This window comes from Protopterus annectens, chromosome 4.part1 (genome assembly GCF_019279795.1).
Source record: "Protopterus annectens isolate FY-2018-M chromosome 4.part1, PAN1.0, whole genome shotgun sequence".
NCBI lineage: Eukaryota > Metazoa > Chordata > Ceratodontiformes > Protopteridae > Protopterus > Protopterus annectens.
In genome coordinates, this window is record NC_056734.1 from 762503600 (window position 1) to 762526497 (window position 22898).

Here is a 22898-nt window from a genome sequence, read left to right on the forward strand (position 1 = left end):
AAACTCTCCACCTGTTATAATAGTATAGCTAGATTCATCACATGTTCCCCCTTTAAAACTCACCACTGCCTTAACCTCAAACAACTTGGATGGCTAGAACTGAAAAAACAGATACTCTTTCAACAATTGCTTATTACGCAAAAGATTCTATACCACCCAAACAACACCCCTATCCTGACTAATCTAATTACTCCTTATACTAATCTTGCTACACTACGCTCTGCTAACAAGCTTCTAGTTTTATCAAATAAAGCTAACAACAAAGCCGGGGATTCACTTTTCTTAAACACTGCAGGAAAATTCTGGAATCAACTTCCTGCTGAATTATCTACCATCGCTTCTACTTCTCTTTTTAAAAAACATCTTAAAGAACATCTGAAAACTCACTGGCTTGTCCATGTACTAACCCTCACTGACATCTTTTTTCCACTTTATATTCTTAACCCTATCCCTACTCCTGTAACCTTTGCCTTCAATTCTACTTACAACTCCTACTCTGTTATATTGAGAATAACATCTATATTATTTCCCTTATCTAAGACTTGCTCATACCTTCTAGTGTGATTTGTAAAAATTGTTTAGTTTAATTTTTTGTAGAATTGTTTAGTTTAAATTTTGTAGAATTGTTTAGTTTAATTTTTACTATAATTATTTAATATACAAATGTATTATTACAACTGTTCAGTAGACCAATACTACCTCTGTATTGTGATTATTACTGGTTCTGAACATTGTTAACTTTGTCATTATTCCTGTTTGGAGCTTTTCTCCCCGGGCCTCTACTGAAAATGGACATATATCCAGCTAGACTAGCCCGGTCAACAAATGTAAAATAAATAAATATTAGCCAGTACACAGATACACATATGTATGTGCACGTGTGTGTGTGTGTGTGTGCACGTGTACGTATGCGTACCTTGCTGTAGACTGGTATGCTGTCTAGAATTGTTTCCTGCATTTTCCTGTTTGCCATGATAGGCCTTGGTTCCTCATAACACTGAAGTGGATATCAAAAATGAATGAAAGTTTGAATAACTTTATTTATTGACGTTTGATTATGGGTAAAGTCCGACTGGGTAGGAACCCATTTTTCAGATAAGGCCCATGGAGAAAGGCTCCAATGTGTATTGCAAAACATCCTAAGAACAATAAGTTTGCAGTCTTTAAAAATAATACAAAAAAAGTACTGCAATTTAAATAATTATAACAAATTAGACATAATATGAAAACATTGGTTAAGAATAGATGCAAGTTATATGGCAATGATTTAACAGATAAAAAATAAATAATATTGTACTTTATTATATTAGCATTTTTGTTATGAATTGCAAGCATAATATAGTATTATTAGTCTTTATTATTAATTAAATAATTATGATGTAATTTGATTTGATAGGCTGGTGAGGTAATTATAAATGGTATTTAAGTTATATGTGTAAAACACAAGCTATGTGTGCATTGAGAAAGAGTCTTCTTGGTTCGAAAGCTTTACATTTTCTTATTTTGTCTTAATAAAGTGTAATGTGATGTTTTCGTTCCTTGGTCTTCCATTTGGATCCATTCAGATGTTATTCCAAGGTTTGTTGTTTTTTGGGGGGGTTGAGCATGAGTTGTGAGTTACAAAGCTGTTTCAGTCACTGTTAAAGCCTCTTGTAATTTTTTGGAGGTGTGTCATGTCAGATGTGCAAATGAATGTGGCATCATCAGCATACTGTAGTAGGAAGGCCTGTTGTGTAGATGTATGGAGGGTGTTGCTGAGAATGTTAAAGTGGAGGGGACCAAGGACAGAGCCTTGTGGTACAACAGTGGTGACTGGGAGGTATGGGGAGAGGGGCGAGTGTCATTTTAATAACTGATACTTATTGGATTGTTAGCTTTTGAACCGAAGAAGGGTGGTCTGTGAGAGACCTGATGAGGGCATTTGAAGTAAACATTTGCAATGTCAAACTGTGTTGAAGGTTTTAGACAAGTCTAGAAATAAGGAGGAGACTAGTTTGCCATTATCTCTAACTTTATTGACAGTATCTATATAGGTTAGAAGTGCAATGTTAGTGCTATGGGATGGACATAAGCCATGTTATGTGGTGACTAGGAGTTCTTCCTGTAGGAGGTAGTTTAGTAGTTGTTTTTTAATACAGTTTTCAAGTATTTTGGAGAGGGGGGATAAGATTGCTATAAGTCTAAAGTTAGTAATGTCTGCTGAATTTCCTTCTTTGTGCAGAGGGATAATGTGGGACTTTTTCCAGAATGTAGGATTCCTGCATTGACCTATTTATAAGGATTTTTTTAAACACCTTTATTAAATTATCACTTAAGACATAAGCAAACATACATTAACAGAGAAGAAGAAAAACAGTTTAATCATATTTCCATTTAAATACAATATACTTCACATATATTGTCTTTGCTGTTGTCATTAGTCCAACATTACAATAATTGCTGAATTCCTGTCTTCCATTAAACCACACTCCTCCTCCTGCTAAACATTATTATGCATGTATTTTTCCCACAGTTTCCATTTACTTTATATAATTTGTTCCTTCCCATTTCTAAAGATCCCTCTTGCAATACAATATTCGGTACCTCAAATACATTTAATGTGGGCTTTGATTTCCATGTTTTAGTAATTGCTTTTTTGAGAGCCAGCAGAATTGAACAGAAGTCCTTACTGTGCTCAGGCAATTCATATCTTGCATCCCAGCTCAAAAGAATAATTTCCTTACTTAACAGCCATTTGCTTACCCAATATTTCTGATAGAGTACTTTCTAGGGAATTTTTAAAATCTGCCAGCTGATTACATTCCCAAAACATATGTTCCCAGTTACTTTCTTCTCCATCACATCTCCCAACATTTATCTACCTGAGGAAAAATTCTTTAAAGGTTGCTTGGAGTATAAAAATATCTATTAAAAACATTCTAAACCTTCTGGACTTGGTTGCATACTTGGAAGGCATGCATGTGTCTTCACATTGTTTTCTTTAAATTGCTTTTCCATCTCTCTTCCCAATCTTTTCTAACCTCCTCTGATTGATTCTTATAGCTGTCATGCAATATCTAACGTGCCCTACCAATTATCCTTGTTTAAATGGCTGTTTCTGTTCTAGATTAAACTAAAAACTCTACCAGAGAAGGTCTTTCACACACTGAGATCAAGCCTGGTAAGGAAGGCAGTCTGTAGTCTGCAATCCAAATGTCGTCTTGGACTTATCCTACTCTGTTAGCTTTCCTGCTTGAGTTACTTGCTGACAGTGTTGGTTCCTTCACCAAGTTTCTCCAGTAAATTCCAGCCCCCTCTTGCCTAGTTTTGTACCCCTACTTGCAGTCATTCCTATTGGTAAAATCTCCTTTTTCCATTCTCATATTGGCTTAGCTCTTAGAATACTTTTTGCTGCTGCATGAATATAATATTTGGTATGGTTACTATTGTTGTCCTCAAGGATCTGCATCCAAAATCCCATTCTTTGTTTATTTATTGAACTCCCCCTTGCTTTGTCATCATCCCTTTCCACTCTGGATTATAACTTTGTTTGTGTTATGTATACGAGCCTTAACTGTGTAGCTCTAAAATGTCTCTTCAAATCAGCTAAACCTAAACCACCTTGTTCTGTTGGAAGGATCAACTTATCCCACTTAAATCTTGCCCTCTTTCCCCTCCCAGATAAATTCCTTCAATTCAGTATTAATTATTGTCCACAATTCAGTATTAATTATTGTCCACAACTTCTTTATGGGTTGATACAAGTTTGCTTGACTCGTATCCAGGACTAAAGGGACTAAAACATTTTTACTGCTTGGATCTTACTGTCTATTAGTAAAAGTTTCCAGTTTCTCAATTTTTGTAATATCTTTTGTTTAGTTTCTACCCACATATCCTTAGCTGCCATAACAGAAGTGTTTATAATCCAGACTTATAGGTTCATAGGTTCATAGGTTTATACTAGGCTATCTGCCCTAAGGCATTTATAAGCCTAGCCCCCTTATATGAAAAAATACTGTGCCCATTAGTTTGTTGTGCCTCTGTCCAGCAGTGACCCAGAGATGATTCCCGGGGTAAACCTACGATCTCCCATCCACAGGTCTAGATTTCTCTTGAACAGAGTCAGCGAGGTGCTCTGCCTCACATGGACCGGGATTTTATTCCACAGCATAGGAGTCTCTGAGTGATAACCTCCAGCACGTCCTATTTATATCCGTGCTAAGGTTTAAGTCGCTTGCTCTAGTGGTTTTGGTGGATTTGGATTTTTGAGGTGGAGCATGTCCATTAATTCCGGGTTGGACATGGCCTTGTATGTCAGGCACATGTCACCTCTGAGCAGACGGTATGCGACTGAATAGAGCTGGAGTTTCTTCAATCTGGCAGCATATGACAGATTTTGGAGTCCCTTTATCCTTTTGGTGAGGAACTTTTGGGGTCTCTCCAATTGCTGCAGATGTCGGGTGAGATACATCCCTAATGGGGCATTGTACTCGATCATTGGTCTGATAAGTGAAGAGTACAGGGGAACAATGACCTCACTAGATCTGGATGTAAATCCCTTCATGATCAGGTGGGCAATGTAGAAGGTCTTTCTAACCACTTTAGCAATGTGAGTGTCAAAAGAAAGGCCACTGTCAACCTGGGTCCCCAGGTCCCTGATAACCTCTTCTGTGCTTAGTGGATTGCCACCTATATGGTAGCTTGGGGTTACCTTGTTTTTTGACTATACATTTTTGGCGCTTAACTTCAGGCCATGGCTCTGGCACCAGCTATCTGTTTCCGTGAGTCCCTTCTGAAGGATATCCGTGTCCGATGCACTTTCCACTATGGCGCCCAGTTTGCAGTCATCTGCAAACTTTGTCAGCCAAAGTCCTCCCATGTTGGCCTGTACTTCTGAGAAGTAGATGCCAAACAATAGGGGCCAAGGACCGAGCCCTGTGGGACACCACTCGTGACCGCTTGGAGTCTGACACAGCCAGCAACTCTAACCCTGTGGGTTCTGTCCTTAAGCCAGTTTGCAACCCATCTTGTGACATATGGGTTTACATTTAAGCTGGTGGGTATTGTGTCTTGCAAGGTCAAGGTAGGCTGTATGGACTGCCTTTCCTCATCAATGGCCTTGGTGACTATTTCAAGAAGTCGACCAAGTTCAAAAGGCATGATCTTCCCTTGACAAAGCCAAACTGGGTCGGGTCCAATGTCTGCAAGTCCCCTATATCTTTGTTTATGAGCTCCATTATGATCCTCTCCATAGCTTTGCAGACTAGACTTGTTTACCAGGGTCCGTAGAGGCGCCACCTTTGTGGAGTGGGACCACAGTTGCCGATCCTGTGGTAAGGCTGAGATTAAACAGCTGCCTTATGTGCGGGTTTAATTCCTCATTTGTAGCACACAGCCGGGACACCATCCGGTCCTATTGATGCTTTAGCTTTAGAGAGAGCAGCTTTCACCTGCATTTGAGATGTCCGGGAGGCTACACTCGGCTGGGATAGTTATCTCTCCTTTAGGGGAGAGGGTGAAGTTTGCACTGAACCTGTCTGCCAGTATGTTGGCAATGTCTGTGGGTTCAGTGATTTTTGTATCATTTTGGACTAATTCTGAGCATATCTGTGAGTTTCCACCCAGGTTCCTAACATAGCTGAAAAAGGCCTTATGATTGTCCTTTGAATCCATGGCAATTTTTCTCTCAAAATTGGCCTTAGTTGATTTTATGAGTGCTTGCATTTTTTACTAATAATGATCAGGGGTGACTTCCCTTTTATGGATTTTGTTCTATCATGTAATAGCTTTCTCCTCTTATTGTAAAGTTTGTTAATGGCTGGGGTCCACCAGACTGGACGTTTGCCCTTTGTGGAAAGAGTCTTGGTTTTATTTGGGATTGCCTGATCCATGCAGTCCTGGAGGTGTTCATAGAAGGCATTTGTAAGGGCTTCCGTAGCTTGGGTTGTGGTTTCCTCTGACTCAGGGGCCTTGAAGGATACCACACCAGTCTTGAGTAGTGTGAAGTTTGCTTTAGAGAAGTTCTTCACTATGGTCTTTTTGTTTGGGGTGGGGCGGGATGTGGATTTCCAGTGAGATTAGTTTATGATCAGATCTCACCAATGAGGGATATACTGAGCATTTTGTCCCCATGTTTGTGACAATGAGATCTAGTATATTTTCTCCTCTCGTGGGAACAGTGACTAGCTGTTCCATGGCATTTGAATTTATGAACTCCAGGAACCGTTGGGCTAGAAAGTTAGGGCTTGAGTAATGTTCCCAGTCTATATTCGAAGTCACCCAATATGATGGTGTTTGGAGATACATTTATACCCTCCAGTGTCTTCAGGAAGGCTGTGTGGGGTTCCTGAGTTTGAGAGGGTGGCCTGTAGCATGCTACAATTTGTAGAGCAGTTTTGCCTATGGTTAGTTGCACCTGGATGGTTTCACCAACCTGGAGGTGTGAGCATCTTTTATGAATATGGATACACCCCCTCCTTTTGTGGAGTGGTCCGGGTTTTGGGGCCGGAACACATGATATGAGGTAAAACTTAATAGTGCCAGGTTGCTCTCAGGAGCCTTGAACCAGGTTTCAGTTACCGCACAGACATCGATGTTCTCCATACTGAGAAGGGCCTCGAGCATTTTGAGATTTAGACTTCTGGCATTGAGCAGCATTACCCTCAATTTCTTCCCATTTTAGTTTTCTAGGGTGGTAGGTTTAGAATTTGAGCCTTGCCTAAAAAAGGCACTATGGGGGTGGCAAGAGCCTTAGCCAATATCCGGAATCCCAGGGTGACAGGTGCAAGCGTGGCTTGTCAAGCATGTCATCCCAGGCAGACAGACACTGGATCCCCTTTGAATGACACCAGACTTCATCTTATCATGTACCCGGCCTATTTATAAGGATTGAAACAGGCTAGGTAGTGCTGTCAGCTGCTCTTTTATGGTACTCGCTTGGAAGGTTATCAGGCTGAAGTAGAGCATGATTTAAGTTTAAGGGTATTTTTATATAGGATATGGCCACAGGTTTGAAAGTGAAAGTGGATGCGCTGATACATGGCTGCTGGCTTCCACCCTTAGGTCAAATTATAACAATGTAATCAGTTTATTGTCAATATAAAGCAATTAACAGAGAGGTACAGAGTTGAGCAGGTATTCTTTCATTTCCTCAGTGCAGACACTTTTCAAGTATTGTTCTTACAAACATAGAAAATTGATAGGATAACAGGTTTTGCATTAGCATGAATTTTCTGAAGAATATGAAGTCTGAAACTCAAATGACATTATTTTCAGACTGTAACCTTCGATTTCCCAATAAACCACAATTTTATGAGAAATAGACCAAAAATATGAGGCAAAATCTGTACAGTTAAGAGGTATGAAGCACAGGCAGGTATGTATTTGATAAGTTGAAGTTAATACACAGCAATGTTCTTCAAGTTAAATTTGCTTGCATTGTACAAAGACAAAATTCTCAGTGAAAATGTTTGGGACTTGGCCCTTGTGGCAGAGCTCCTACAGTATCCAGGTCGGATGTAGTGACCAAAGGCTATTGTACAAAGAGAACAATTCTCAGGGAGTTTGTTGTTGTGACACAGCTCCTGCAATATTATGGTCAGCTGTAATGACCACAGGCTAGTGTACAATGACAAAATTGTGAGTGAAACATTTGGGAGTTGGCCGTTGTGGCAGAGCTCTTGCAGTACTGGGGTTGGATGTAGTGACCATAAGCTGTGAGGAAAGACAAAATTCTCAGTGAAAACTTTTAGAGTTGACCTTGTGGCAGAGATCCTGCAGTATCTGGGTCAGATGTAGTGACAACAGTTCTCTGTACTGTGAAAGAAGTTGGTGAGTGAGTGTCAATTGTTTGAGTAAATTGTTGTATACTTTACATTATCAAGCTGTTCTTTCTTTCTTCAAATTAAATACATAAGGTAGGCATGGAACTACATCTGCATCCGTAGTAACATTTTCACACACATGCTGTATTTGAAATGTAGCAGTCCAGAAACATTACATTTTATCAAATGTTTGAAATATTTAGTATTTTCTAGAGTTTTGATTTATAAGTAGAATGTTTAAGAATAAAAAGTGATAAACATTCTTTAGTATTTGAGCTTCATTCTGAAAATTTGTTCTTTTGTCTTCAACAGAAAGGTGGAAAATCTAGGAGCAAATCGCACAGCACAGATGATGATGAGGAAGGGCAAGAAACAGGGCAGATGCACAGGTTAGTGTCCTGCCGTGGCTTTCTTTTATGAGAGTATCAAGTGTTCTGTCACTGATGCTTACTGTGTTTATTTTTCATCCTCCTACGATGTCTAATCCATCCGTCCACAACCCCTTTTCCCCTTTTTTGCATGGGGCTGGAGTGTCACTTCAACAGTGGCAATCATCTAGAGCCAAGGTTCACACCACCAAGTGTCTAGCCCAGCTATGGCCTATGGTGTCTAATGTAGTTATAAAGTATGGATAAGTGAAGGTGTTGGCAGTCATTTAAACACAAAGTAAAAAATTAATTAATAATGCATAATAGTAAACTGGTAACTTGAAGCATGTTTTATGCAAAATAAAAACAAAATGTCAAGAAGTTGTTGTGCATAGTCTGTAGGTTGCCAGTACTGGACAGTCCCTTGGAAAATCTACCTCTATTTTTTGAGAATCTTGTGGCTGTATTCATAATGCTGTGACTAGTCTGAAAAGTATGCTTATTGGACAAAAACTTGGAGTGGTCCAGTGACTAATCTTTATCTTATGCAGGTATTTATTTGTGATGTATAGGTTGTTTATCATCCAGCAATGGTAGTTTCAGCTGATGCATGTTATCTTATAAGGAAATGGAACTTTTAAGTATAGAAAGCAAGCCCATCTCTTTAGAGCCTGGAACTTTGCTTTGCATCAGATGTTCATGTTCCAGATGAACAAGAACAATGGAGATTGTGAACTAATGAAATGAACATTTTTATGAGAAGAATGTTGAGCTATAGTACAAAGAAGCCATTTTCTTTTATTTTCTTCTTGCTGTGACCTCGTAGTTTGTCATGGTAGTGAGGGGGAATGAGAGAAAATATTGTCTACTGTGACATTTTTTTCCATTGTAACGATGCACATTTGGCATGGATCTGGATAGATTTTTCACATGTGACCCAGAAAATATTGATGTTGGATTTGATAAGTTTCTCCTACCGTACAGCAGTAATCCAAATACTTCCTGAACTGGAGTCACTTATTGAGTGTTAAATTGGTTGCCTAAGGAGCTGAACATGCAAAAAAAAAAGTACAAAAAAGTGGGTTGAAGTCATTTAAAGTGCAAGGATGGGAATCACAAAAAGATACCCTTGTTAAAATTTCAAAATATGAAGGTGATAGAAAGTCTGAGTGTGACAATATAAGGTACTGCCAGCAATGCCAAAAGAAGTAGGGCAGTGTATGTGTAGCTGGAATTTTGTAAAGAATTATGTCACTTGTATATCAAATTGATTTGTGCAGATGCTTGTGTTGAAAAATGTATTTGTAAAGCTGCTTGTGTTAAAAATGTATCAACAATATACCCTGCTGGACAGAAAAAGAAATATACATGTATTATTGTAACTGTTAAATGTATATGTTTTAAAAGAGGATACTGGAAGAGAAGATGTTAATCACAGTCCAGCTGCAGCTAACTTTGAAAAATGTTCTGAAATTAAATTACTGGGCCTAGGCCATAAAGATTGTATCTTACAGTTCTGATTGCAGCCAGAGACAAATGAATACTAGGAAGTCATTCTGTATTGTCTTTAGCAGTGAACTAATTGCTACTCTGGAAGAGTAGAAGTTTGAAATTGTTTTAAGACTTCCAGAAGCTGCATTAAATCTTATCAAGCTCTGCATGTGTGTATTATTGACACACACGTGCTAAATCCTGGCAGTTTCTAGCAATGGGGGTTGCATGGGAACCAGAAGTCAGTTGACCAGATCTACTTGATGTCCTTCTGTAATACATCACTAAAATAATGTTTAAGAGGTGAGGGTGGCCTAATGGTTAAGGTGTTTGCCTTACAAACACAAGGTGCAGTGTTTGAATCTCACAAGGGATAATTGGCTAGGCTTAAAATGGCTCACAAGGGCAGTTAGCCTAGTACTAACCTATGAACCTATGAACCTATAATACTGAAGTCTCTTGGAAGTCTGTTTTTATAACATGACAAAAAAGGATCTCTCACCTACTTCATCTTGCCTTGCTCTAGTGAGTTATCAGGGAATAGTAATTCTTTAGAGCAGCCAGGAAAATATAGTGAGATTAGTTAATTATTATTTTTATCTAACTGTGTGAACCTGTACACTTATGTTATTTTTAATATTTCCTGTGATTGAAACTCTGGTGTTTATTGTAAGTAGATGTTTAGTATTTTCATGTTCTTTGATTATTTATTATTTAATATATTTAAGCTTTCATTGTGGCTGTTCCTTTAGAGAATATTTTAACATTTGAGGGTGCTTATATTTATTCATTGCCACTGCATTCACTCCTGAAAGCCAACATTACCATTTGTAATAATATTAACTTCAGTCAGTATAATTGGGTACTTTTGCAAGAGCCTTAGAATAGCCGGCTTTGGAGTGTCTGGTGGTGGTGTAACTACCGTATAGTCTGGGCAGAAGGGGGCATAGCTAGTAAATCTGTGCCAGCCTTTCCCAGGGTGTGTGCGTGTGTGTGTGTATGTGCACGCGTGTGTGTGTGTGTGTGTGTGTGTGTGTGTGTGTGTGTGTGTGTGTGTGTGTGTGTGTGTGTGTGTGTGTGAAAGAGGGACAAAAAAATCTCAGTGTGTGTGTGTGTGTCAGCTGTTTGTCGCAGAGCATGAAGCTCTGGTTTCGCAGAGAGAGTGGCAGAGAACTTGGCTTTGGACACACAGCTGAGGTCTCAGCTCTATAGCTGTGCCAGTGGGGAGTCTTATTGGAGACCTGGAGGGAGACAGACAGAGAAACCCAGACCCCAGACTGAGTGTGTTCCCTGTGTGTTCTTAAGGGAAATTGTGTTTGATGCAGCAAGCTGCTTCTGGAAATACTGGGTGTATGATATTCAACAGAAATCCAATTATTTAAAATAAATCTGAGGTAAAATCCTTTACATATAACTGTAGGATGATTTACAATTTGAGTGGATGTTAAAGCTTTGAGTGAGATCCTAGTTTAAATTCAAGTGGTTTATACTGCTTAAAACAAAGGAGTGGTACAGATTAAAATAATACAAAACATGATATTAAGAAAACAAAACTCTCAAATGTACACATGAGCTCCAGGAATCAACTTTTTACAGTATACTCTAATTCATCTGTAGTGTAGACAAAGTTCATGGATCTGAGCACTACATTCATGGCACAGTGACTACTTTGAAAAGTATGCTGGCAATCTGATAACCTGCTACCTACAAGTCCCATATGCTGCTTATGAACAGCATGGAATTTCAAGTCTTGAGACAAGATTTGTTCTTTTTTATCTGTAGGAATAATCTTTTTTTATATTAATTTCAGGAATGAATGCATGAAAGAGTTGAATGTATGTATAGTATGATAAGTCAGTGAAACTAAATCCAACCTCTTAAAAAACAGTCCCATGAAGTACAATCAGAGATTTAAGGCAGTACGTTTTTAAAGATAAGGTCCATGTGTACAATGTCACATGAAGAACATTCACAGAGTTAAGGCAATACGTTTGTAAAGATAAGATCCATATGCACAGTATCATATAAATGAAACTGAACATCATATCAAGTTCTGTGTTTGAGAGAGTCATAGAAGTAACATAACTTCAAATATCCAGCAGGCATTTGGTAAGATAGCAGGTGCAGCAGAAAAAGAATCAGTGAGGGTTGAAGTTGAGATGTGTGGTTCAAACCTCCCTCCCTCACAAACATCCTGCAGGATAGCTAATTTACGGAGGCAGACAGGAAATATACTTGATGACCTGTACACTAGTGGGGTAGTGAGGTGGGTTTACTTGTCATATTACATGGAAGACAGGAAATAGCAACCATTCTGTGGATGAGTAAACATCGGAATTGCTGAAAACATACTGAATGACTGCATGAACGTGAGTGGCATGATTGATCTGTTGAACGCTGTATGAAAAAATTCAGCAATATCTATTGCTGAGGAGACTAGGATAACAGCAAGATATCACCACGTGACAGAATCTCATCATAACAAAGTATTATACTAGTGCCCTTCGTTTAAGTACCTTTGGGAGACCCACCCATTAGAACCTTGTACTGCTGCACATGTTGCTGCATGTACATGTGTGAGCTGTGTATGCCACAACCAAACACCATAACACCCTCCTTGTGGAACTATGATCAGATTCTGTCTCTCTATGGGGTCTGGACATGTAAAAACCTGTGATCCAAACAGTGTGCTTTCCTGTTCTGTGACTAACAGCTGTTGTGGGCACCTGTGTGTTTATACACTTAAGTCTACCGCACCATCTATTACCTGTGTGTGTGTGTGCGCAAGAATGCCAGTGGAATTGCAGTGTTTATGCTTGTCTGCAATGATGGACCATCTAATGCAGGGGTCTCAAACTTAAATAACACTGGTGCTGCATGAAGACTAGCAAACTCAGGCAAGGGGCACAGTCTCCAAGACAAGAAGAAATGCAGGCACTGTGGATAGAATGTAGTATAGTTATTTCCCTCATCTATAATTCTGGTTTGATGGCTGGTTGAGGTCTGAGGGCCATGCGTTTGAAATCCCTGATCCAGTGTTTCTATTGTGTTCTTTGACATGGTAGTCACTACCCCAAATAAAAGTATAAAAAAGTGTAATGGTCACAGCTGCTGCTGCCATTCCCTTGTGAAGTTTCAAAATCTACCTTCACTGATGATAAACATCTGCCTTGACTGATGATACAGTCTGAAACTTTGCTGGCACAGATGTGACAAGGAAGTCATTATCTTGTAGATTTCATGTGGTGGTCTATGATGAGATGATTTGTAGTCCTTGCAGATGTGTAGTTCTTTGGTTCAAAGGGTTCATCATTCCTCTAGGATGCATAGCCTTATCACACAGGGCTTGGCACTTGATCCTGCATGGAAAGCCAGCTTTGCAAAGACTGACAAAATATATAGTTTTCTCTGCCTGTGTAACAATGTGATATTAATATTAGTTTGGAGACAAATGTATCTCCTGTCTAGGATGAAGTAAATTGCATCAGCATCTTTAGCAAGTAAATGCATGTTTATGTGCCTACTGCTGACCTAGGCCACAGTCATTTAGCCTTTGTATAACACATATGCACACTATAGTCTTGATTTCGCCACACTTTTTGCACAACATGCTTACACTCAACTGCATGGCATGTGGAGTGCAACGTGCAGGTATGTTCCTACATTTGTTAAACCCCACACACACACCCCAATATTCATCATTCCCATTGCCTCACTGACATTTTGGGTTATCTGCTAAGGTAACACAACACAGGCCAGCTTTCAAAAGCTCAGACTCTTCCTCTCTATTCCTGTGACAGCTGATTTGCTAAGGATATCCTGAGAGGGAAACCGTCGGCTGTGACAGTCTTTTTCTGCCATTCAGTGAATAAGGACACTACACAGGATTCAGTAATGATTTTTCTGGTTACTGCTTATTTTATTACTAGATTTATTATTGTCTTTCTATGTTTATTAAAAAAATATTTATTTTAATATTTTATTTCCAAGTGTTTACAATAATTCTCATGGGAATTTCTGCTTTTAGCAGTGTTTATTTAGCCTCTGTCTTTGAAAAATGCTATTTTTTCTGTTTCTGAGGAAAGCTTCAGTATTTCTGTCAGACAAGTTGTATGTAAATATGTGTGGTAATGGACGCTAGGGACTTTCTTGTGCAGTCAGAACCACAAAGTGTTTGTGCTTGCCTTTACTTTTATTACTCTGCTTTATTTTCATCTTTTGACAGGGAAATATTGGAAATCATGGAGTTTTTCAGCATTTATATATAGTATATGACTCTATTTCCTGTATTTTTGTACCGTGGAGATTTTACTCTGACAACAAAATATACTTCAAATTGCTATTAAATATTATTTTATGGCAGTTTAGTGTGGTTAAAGTTTGTGGAGCTAATTTTTTAACACTGGTTTGGCACATTGGTTGCTTTGGTGTTTGAGCTTTGTGCACTGGGAATTCTTTAACTTCTATTAGTTGTAAAAGAACACATTTCAGGCTTTTTTTTATAATAGCACAGTTTATCAGAGTTTAGTTGTGTGCTAACATACTTATTACTAGAAACTTCAACTGCTTTTTGTGATACATTATCCAGCAATCTGTGTATTATGTGGCTGGTATTCTCTCCTCTGACTTGATAGAGCCTAACTCTGGTACCACCACAATCAAATCTGGTGGCACCTAAAAAGGAAAAAAAAAAAGCAAAGTATTTCACAATGGTTGTCCTCTGATATCATTTTTTGCTACTGTCATCATTGTAAACCTCTTCCAGGCAAGGTTAAGGCTCACTTGACTAGGGTCTTATCCTGTCTGATGGCATATTGGAAAAGGGTGGACTCTAGCATTCTAGAGGCAGCAACCTGGTTCTCTGTTTATACCCTCACAAAGCACTACAAACTAGATAACTTTTCAAGAGCTAGAACAGGCTTTGCTAGAACCATTGTACAGGGGCTCCTATAGTCTTATCCTTCTACTCCCAGATAGGATAAGTTTTGATAATCTACCTAAAATGCCACTGAAGAAGTGGGAAAGATGAATATAGTACCATTGCACAAGGGTCTATATTACTGAGTCAAAATGCCGTAACATCGAACACCTCAACGCCAAGTATTAAGCAAAATTCACTTCCGAGATTCGCTGAATACTTGTCGGGCAAAGATTTAGTTGGCTGACTACACAATGTTGCCCTTTTCTCCACTGTAGTGCAATCTCTGAGTTGGTATATTTAGTTAGGGGGGTGCAGCCCCCCACATCGCAGGGTTTGATTTTGTTAGAATTTGTTCCGTTACATTGCAGGTAAAGTATTTATTTGCCCAAGTATTCTGCGAATCACGGAAGTGAATTTCGCTGAATACTTGTCGGCATCGAGGTGTTCGATGTTATGGTGTTTTGAGGTCATAATATAGACCCGTTGCCCAAGTCCTACGTACATGTAACAGTAGGGTGTTGAATTCCTCAGTGGTAGCAGCCATCTGCCATGCCCCAGATTGTGCATAGCTTGAGGTTGATCTCAACCCCTGATTTGGTTGTTGCTGGATTTGGTTTTTGTACGGTATTGTGACTGGCTACAGATTTACTCTTGCTAGATGATTATGGCTTCATGTACTTGCATCTACTTTTTGGAAGCAAAAAACACTGAACAATTCACTTCCTGTTACAGCTGAAGACTCCCCTCTGAAGATATGCTCAGCCAATCAGTTGTCACAGGAAGAGAGAGGGAGGGGAGTCTGGGCTTTTGAAAGCTGTCTAGTATTGGTCTAACGTGGCAGATATCCCAAATGCCACAAATGCAAGTAGGAATTTGAGCATCTACTGTTACAAGTAAGTAGGACTTTTGCGACTGTACTTTTCTTTACAGAGGACCCCATGTAGGTGAGGGTGTTGAGTGGGATACTCACTGCATGTGAGTAAGTAATTCCGCCCTCGGCTGCTGCGTATCCTGGTGTTAGCGTCTGCAACTATAGTAAGCTTTCTTACCCTGAAATACCCTCTGTGACTACGCCTGGCTTGGATGCCTAGACCTAATCTAAAATATAACAAAGCTCTACTGCCTCATCTCCTGTATGGGAATAGAACTAAGCTCGTCATAGAAGGACTTAAGAAACTTTCTTATCCTGCAATACCCTCTGTGACTACGCCTGGCTTGGATGCCCACACCTAATCTAAAATATAACAAGCTCTACTGCCTCGTCCCCTGTATGGGAATAGAACTAAGCTCCTCATAGAAGGACTTAAGAAACGTTCTTACCGTGTAATACCCTCTGTGACTACGCTTGGCTTGGATGCCTACACCTAATCTAAAATATAACAAGCTCTACTGCCTCATCCCCTGTATGGGAATAGAACTAAGCTCCTCATAGAAGGACTTAAGAAACTTTCTTACCCTGCAATACCCTCTGTGACTACGCCTGGCTTGGATGCATACACCTAATCTAAAATATAACAAGCTCTACTGCCTCATCCCCTGTATGGGAATAGAACTAAGCTCCTCATAGAAGGACTTAGGAAAGTATGTACAACCGCTGCTAAACCTTGTATTATTATAGATATCTAAACCCTGCTAGGTGTTCAGTACGCTCCCTTGCCAGGAAACCCAGCAGCCAAACTCTGATCAACTCTGTACTTCCCATATTAGCCCTCCTCTAGCCCACTTATTTTTTTTGCCAGTCCCTTTTCCTCCTCAACATAATCCAGTTTAGGGATCTACCCTGGTGAAATCACAGGTGCATTTCAGCATTTGTCCACTAGGTGGCACCGTCTCCCCACTATTCCTGATTTCCCATGTCTTTTACTTTACTCTCTAGTATACTATACAAGTTCTAACTTCCCTATTTTTCTTTTTCTCTCTCCCTTTTCTAAACGTCGTTGGCAACTCCATCCCACTAAATCCCCTGTCCCTTGTACTTACCTTCTCCATTCAGTAGTTCACTGATAGGTTCTCGCTCTCATCCTGCCTTCCTTGGCTCCTCAGAAATTCTGGAAAGGAATCTCTACCCTTATCAATCCCGGCAAAACAATCAACCCCGGCCCAGACCCCAATGCTTCTGACATAGACTTGGCTACACAATTCAGCTCTTTTTTCATTAACTCTATTTCCAAATTAACCTCCTCATTCTCCAACACCACCACATCCTCTACTTCACCCCCATCCTCCTCTACTAACACTCTTCCCTCCACTCCCATCACCACTCTCACTTTCCCTCCAATACCACCACCCTCTAATACCCTATCTCCCCTTTCCTCACCTTTTTCACTAAAACCTATTCCTACATCTACCATAAAAAAAACTCCTCCAGAAATTAAAGCCATGCTCTAATGCCCCAGACAATATTCCTTCATACTTCCTTAGTATAGTTGCAGAAGCCATTGCCTACCCCATTAGTATTCTAATCAACCGCTCTATCCAAGAAAGCATAGTACCTCAAATTTGGAAAAAGGTTTTTATCATACCTTTGCATAAAGGTGGCAATAATAGCAATACTACAAACTTCCGTCCCATAGCTATCCTGTCTCCCATCTCTAAACTCCTAGAAAAGTGTATCCATCTACAGCACCTGCTGACTCCAACTCAGCATGGTTTTAGACCAGGCCATAGCGTTATGACAACCCTCCTCTCCTTCTTAGAAACTATAAATAAAGCCCGGGACTCTGGTCATATTGTTTCTACCCTCCTACTTGACCCCTCAAAGGCCTTTGACACTATCTCTTACAAACTACTTCTAACTAAACTCTCACAGCTTAACTTATCTCCTTCCTCACTGAGCTGGTTCTCTAGTTACTTATCTAATAGATATCAAGCAGTAAAATGGAAAAAAGCCACCTCCTCATTCCTTAACACCCCAACTGGAGTCGCCCGAGGTTCCATACTGGGTCCTCTCCTATTTAATATATTCATAAATGTCTTCCACAATTCTCTCCCATTCTCTAATATCATCCAATGTGCAGATGATTCAACTATTATCTGCTCTGCCACATCCATCCCAGTACTCCAAAAGCTTACACAAGATGCATTCTCAATCACTGAACAATGGATGAAAGAAAACCACCTAGCACTTAATGCCTCTAAAACCAAATTAATGGTATTTACTCCCTCTAAACTCATCTCTATCAACACAAACTCTTTTTCAATCACTAGCCATAACAACACATCCTTGGAATTGGTGCCAGAGGCTAAGTTACTTGGGGTTCAAATTGACAGTCAGCTTAAATTCAACTCCCACATTCAACTAAATATAAAAAAAAACTCATCAAAAACTAGGCATGCTCTACCGACAAAATCGTTCCCTTACACCCTCTGCTAAAATCACTCTCTCTTCCTCATTCCTTATCCCCTCTCTTCTCTATGGAGCCCCACTCCTAACTAACCAACAATCTTTCCTCAAAACAACTTTCCTCATGCTACAACAAAATAGCCAAATTCACTACTAGCCATAAAGCAGCTACCCACCAGTGTTCTTCTCTCCATAAACTAAAATGGCTAGAACTATCCAACCAACTCATCTATTCTCAACTTACTCTTGCACACAAGCTCATTTTCAAACCCTTCCTTTGTCCATCCCTTTCCTCTGCCTTTAAAATGCACCTTCCCAACAGAGTACTCAGATCTAATAACCAAAACCTAATAGAACTGTACAAACCAACTCGTCCCCCAGGTAAAAATCTCCTATCCTATGGTCTAGCACATTTCTGGAACTGCCTACCTCCATCCATTTGTACCACTTTCAACCACTTTATATTCAAAAAATCTCTTCACTCTCATCTACTATCCCAGTGGGAATGCTCCTGCACCCACCCATCATATCTACTATCCCAGTGGGAATGCTCCTGCACCCACCCATCATATCTACTATCCCAGTGGGAATGCTCCTGCACCCACCCATCATATCTACTATCCCAGTGGGAATGCTCCTGCACCCATCCGTCATATCTACTATCCCAGTGGGAATGCTCCTGCACCCATCCGTCATATCTACTATCCCAGTGGGAATGCTCCTGCACCCATCCGTCATAATCTACACTGGCGTTATCTCCTTCCCCCTCCTTTCTGGGAACTTCCTTGTTTCTGCCTCTCCTAACTCATACATTCTCCCTTATACTTACTAAGCTAAAAAAAAAAAAAAAAAATTATTATTTTGTTTCCTTTTTGCTAGCTTCCTAAGATATAATGGCTTCTCAGTATCTCTATTGAAATGTTTCCTTTTTCTAGTCTGTATCATCTGTAATGTTCATCACCAGTATGTTCTACCTGAAATGTTATGCTCTAACTGTATAATTTTGTAAATATTGTAATACGGATCTAAAACCTATGTAACCCTGTTTCTGGAGCTTTTCTCCCCAGGACTCCATTGAAAACGGGTTCATCTTGGTCCAGTGGACTATCCTGGTAAACCAACTGCAAATAAATAAATAAATAAAATGTGCTTAGAGGGCTTGGTCCAGTAATAATTCTGTGAAGTCTTACAGTTACGTGGTATTTTTTCTTTAAGACACAGGACACCTTAGTCGTTGGTAGACGGTCTTTTAGATGCTATATGATGATCTCCATTTCCAGGCAGTCTTTGCTCCACATATTCCAAGTTTAAAGTGCCTTAGAATCTGGGCATGCAGACAGTTTGTGCAGAAACATCTTAAGAAGACTCACTGCCAACTGAATTCTGCAATGAGGTGAGGAGGGCATATTGTGACAAATAGTCTTTGGTTGTTATGCACATTTTATATGTAGAGTGGCATCAAATATCCTGCCATAGAGAGTGTTTATTGTACTTTCATTATTTACCAAAGTAAATTCATACCTAATATGACAAAAAATGTTCTGGTCATGGAAGTAATATATATAAAAAAATCAAACATAAAATATTAAATGTTTATTATTCCTTCTTCTTAGTGTAGGTGGGCTCCTCTTTCTGGACCTTTTATAACCATGATCCAACCAGCATGGTTAACAGTTACATTACAGAGAAATGCAATGACATTACAGACTTGCACAGTCAATAGATTCAAGTTAAACATAATGGATGTATATCTTTCAATCATATTTGAGGTATATAGAAGTATGCAAAACAGCTAAACAGAAAATGAATATACCAACCCTTAATGTAAGCACAGCATGTAGTATATTAAGTGACAGCAATGCAAAAGCTTCCACATGCATATGTGAAATCCATATAAATATTTGTATAGAAAATGTTCTCACACAACATTCTGTGGTTGTTCTGTATGACGGTATGCTATTTATCTATTTTTTCCTTTTTTGTTAAGTACTTATTTGCATGCATGCATAGAGGAAATCTCAGCATAGGCAACAAAATGACATATTTATTTTTTGCTAAATATAATCTACTCAAATCATTTAATTTCAAAGTCCATATACTGAAGAGCAGAATTGCTCTTTTAATTGCTTATTTAGTTTATATCATGTCAGGTTTTAAAGCAGCTAGTAAAAGCTGCATTTTAATAAAAATCTATAAAACATTCTGACAAGCGCTATTAAAGATTTTCAAGTTATTTAGGATGAAATGAAGATATTTAGGCCATTTATTTAATTAATAAAGACAAGTCTAAGCTTATTTTAAGATAAATTTCTAAGCCTTACTTCCTCTGAAGTGCTTCACACCTTTATCTAAATCTATAAACCCTCTATATAAATTCAGTTAACCCCAGTAGAAGATGGTAATTCAAGTTGTTAAGCCTGTTTATGACTGTTAAATCTGAGCAAAGGCATATTAAAATGTAGTCAGTCAACAATACATGCCCCTTGTGCTTTTAATTATGTTTGTAAGCACTCCCACTGCTTATTACTTTATTTAAACATTTTGAATTACTTTGAGAAAGAAAAATGAACTGCACTGAGAGAATAGTGAATTAATGTAGATGCCTTTCGATATCACTGTTGCAGTATTCTTCACCTTCGAGATCTCCTGCCAAGGATAGTCCAGCATCCAGCCAGCATAGCAAAGCCTTTAGATCTTGTGTGTACCATAAGTCACATGTATGCTCCCCATACACAAAGTAGGACTTGAAGGTGTTGTACGGAAGCAGTTACCCAGAACTTCTTTGCCACCAGTCTGAACGCCATCAGCACTCATTGGTCTTGAGTAGCTTTTGCTATGCTGAATAGCTAGCTGTCAGATAAGTGCCCCTTTAGGACCTTTATTCTTTTTACTTTTGGTCATGTTTTCCTTTGGTTGCCTGAAGTTCATGTCATTCAAGAGGGGAAAATGTCAGTGTGGGAGGCAGATTTGGATTGTCACGAACAGTGTTCTTTTTGTTTGGGTACTTCCCATGACCACACCTCCTGTAGTATTTAAGGCATTTGTGCCTAAGGCTCTTAGATGCTGGTTGTCTTCGCTGGCCAGCTATCTCAAAAAACAGATGATTAAACAGTTAGCATAGCAGAAGTGATTAACCCTGCGGTACTTCTTTTAAGCAAGAAGGTGGCCAAAAAATATTGGCCAAATTCTTTGGCTGTCCAGCCTACACCAGATGTCTATTTTGAAGTGGGTGATAGCTCTGTAGGCTGTCCACTTTCAACTTTGGTTTCCTCTGCTGCAACCTCATTGGAGGCTGGCATGAATCCTTCCTTTCCCATGCCCTGTGAGGCTTTGCAGTCATGTGATCCAGACATAGAGGAGGAACTGTGGTTAATCATCTCGGAGGACAATAGAGAGATTCCGTTGATTCTAGTAAGGGAAGAGGTTCCAGGTACTATTACTGAATCCAGTCAGGATTTGGAACCTATGGTGTTTGTTAGGGCTGACATCCATACCAAGAAAAAAGCAAGACTAAACATTCTTCTGTATATCCTAAGAACTCTCAAAGGGAATGGCAGGAGTTCATTCAGGGCTTGTTTAATGCCTTAATGGCCCTGAAACCTTCTCACAGACTTTGTGCCTATACCCCCTTGGACTTCATCTTCTATGAACAGGCCTAGGGAACATGATACCTCAGACGATTTGGAGTCCGATGACGTGCCCTTCCTTTAGGTGGCCTGTGGCTCTGTTGAAGAGGAGTTTGATTAGCCCTGGGTCTCCTTTGGATGATTTGTCTTTTGAGAACACAATAGCAAAAGTGATGGAGTACTTTAATTGGGATTCTTCTCAGGTGTCTGATATCTACAAGAGGTATTGCAAGTTGCTTCAGGTGGACACTTCTAAACCTTCTGCAGTACCTTCTGTGTTGGCTGGTCTGTTAAGACACCTTTATAGCTGCCAATAAGACTCAAGATTCTCAGCCCCTTACTCCAAAGAAATATGACATGTTCTATAAGTTTCCTGAGGATTGTAAATTTCTATTTGTGTTCTTCTGCTGACCCTGCTGTGGTGTCAGTCTCCTTTGATAAGCCTTCTAAGCTTTTGCCATCTTCCAAGCTTCTGCCTTTGGATAAGGATAGTAGGACAATGGAAAGGATTGGAAAGAAGGTCTATACTGCTTTTACTGTGACATTTAGAGCCATCAATTGCCAGATGCACATGACTAGATGTGCTCTGGCCTTGATTGCCCAGGCTGTCAAGTTATTTTTGACCTCCCTGATTCTGAAGTAAAGTCTTCTGCTTTATCAGTTTTGGTGTCTACCTCTCAGGTGGCTTATTACTCTGTCAGGTCCAGCTATGATGCTGCTAATGCCTCTTCCAGAGCTGCTGCCTTTGGGTCTGTCTTGAGGCATTACACTTGGCTTTGTCAGCAATCATTACCTGAAGAGATTAAGGCCAATTTGCTGGATGCTGCTTTGGATAATAAAAATCTGTTTGAGACTGCTGCTAATATGTTTATGTCACGTCAGGAAAAAGGTAAAGTTTTGAAGGACATTTTTGTGTCACCTCTCCCTAAGTTCCAGATGAACTATCCTTCTAGATCTGCTTTTTGTTCAGAGGCAGCCTCATCAGGTCACTAAAGGGTAGAAGAGGGGTAGGTGACACTCCTCCTTCTAAGTCTGCTCAGGCTTCTGTGGCCCAGAAGCCTCCTTTATCTGACAAGCCTGCTTCTCTTTGAGATTTTGACCCCACCCCCACCCTCAACCAGGTTCCCTTGTTCCTTCTGCTATCCCCCCTGTCTTCCAAACTGCGAACTCATCACCTCAGATTCTTGGGTTCTGTTCATCATTTGTCAGGGTTACTTCTTGGTGTGGAAGTCTGTTCCCCCTTTTTCAGGGTTGTGTCAACTTCCCCATTTCTCAGAGATTCTTGTGTCCCTGATGGATGTGGTAACTATTCAGCCTGTCCCTCCTTACCAAGTAGGAAGGGGATTT

General features: G+C 39.7%; 1 protein-coding gene across 6 annotated transcripts in view; it reads left to right on the forward strand.

Moving 5' to 3' along the window:
- PLCH1 (phospholipase C eta 1) overlaps nucleotides 1-22898 on the forward strand; it is a 3453772-nt gene that overhangs the window by 3027593 nt on the left and 403281 nt on the right. For all 6 annotated transcript variants that reach the window (XM_044070508.1, XM_044070510.1, XM_044070513.1 and 3 more), the window contains one exon: nucleotides 8115-8191. In XM_044070508.1, coding sequence (XP_043926443.1) covers nucleotides 8115-8191 — 77 coding nt within the window. The remainder of the gene's footprint in view (nucleotides 1-8114; nucleotides 8192-22898) is intronic.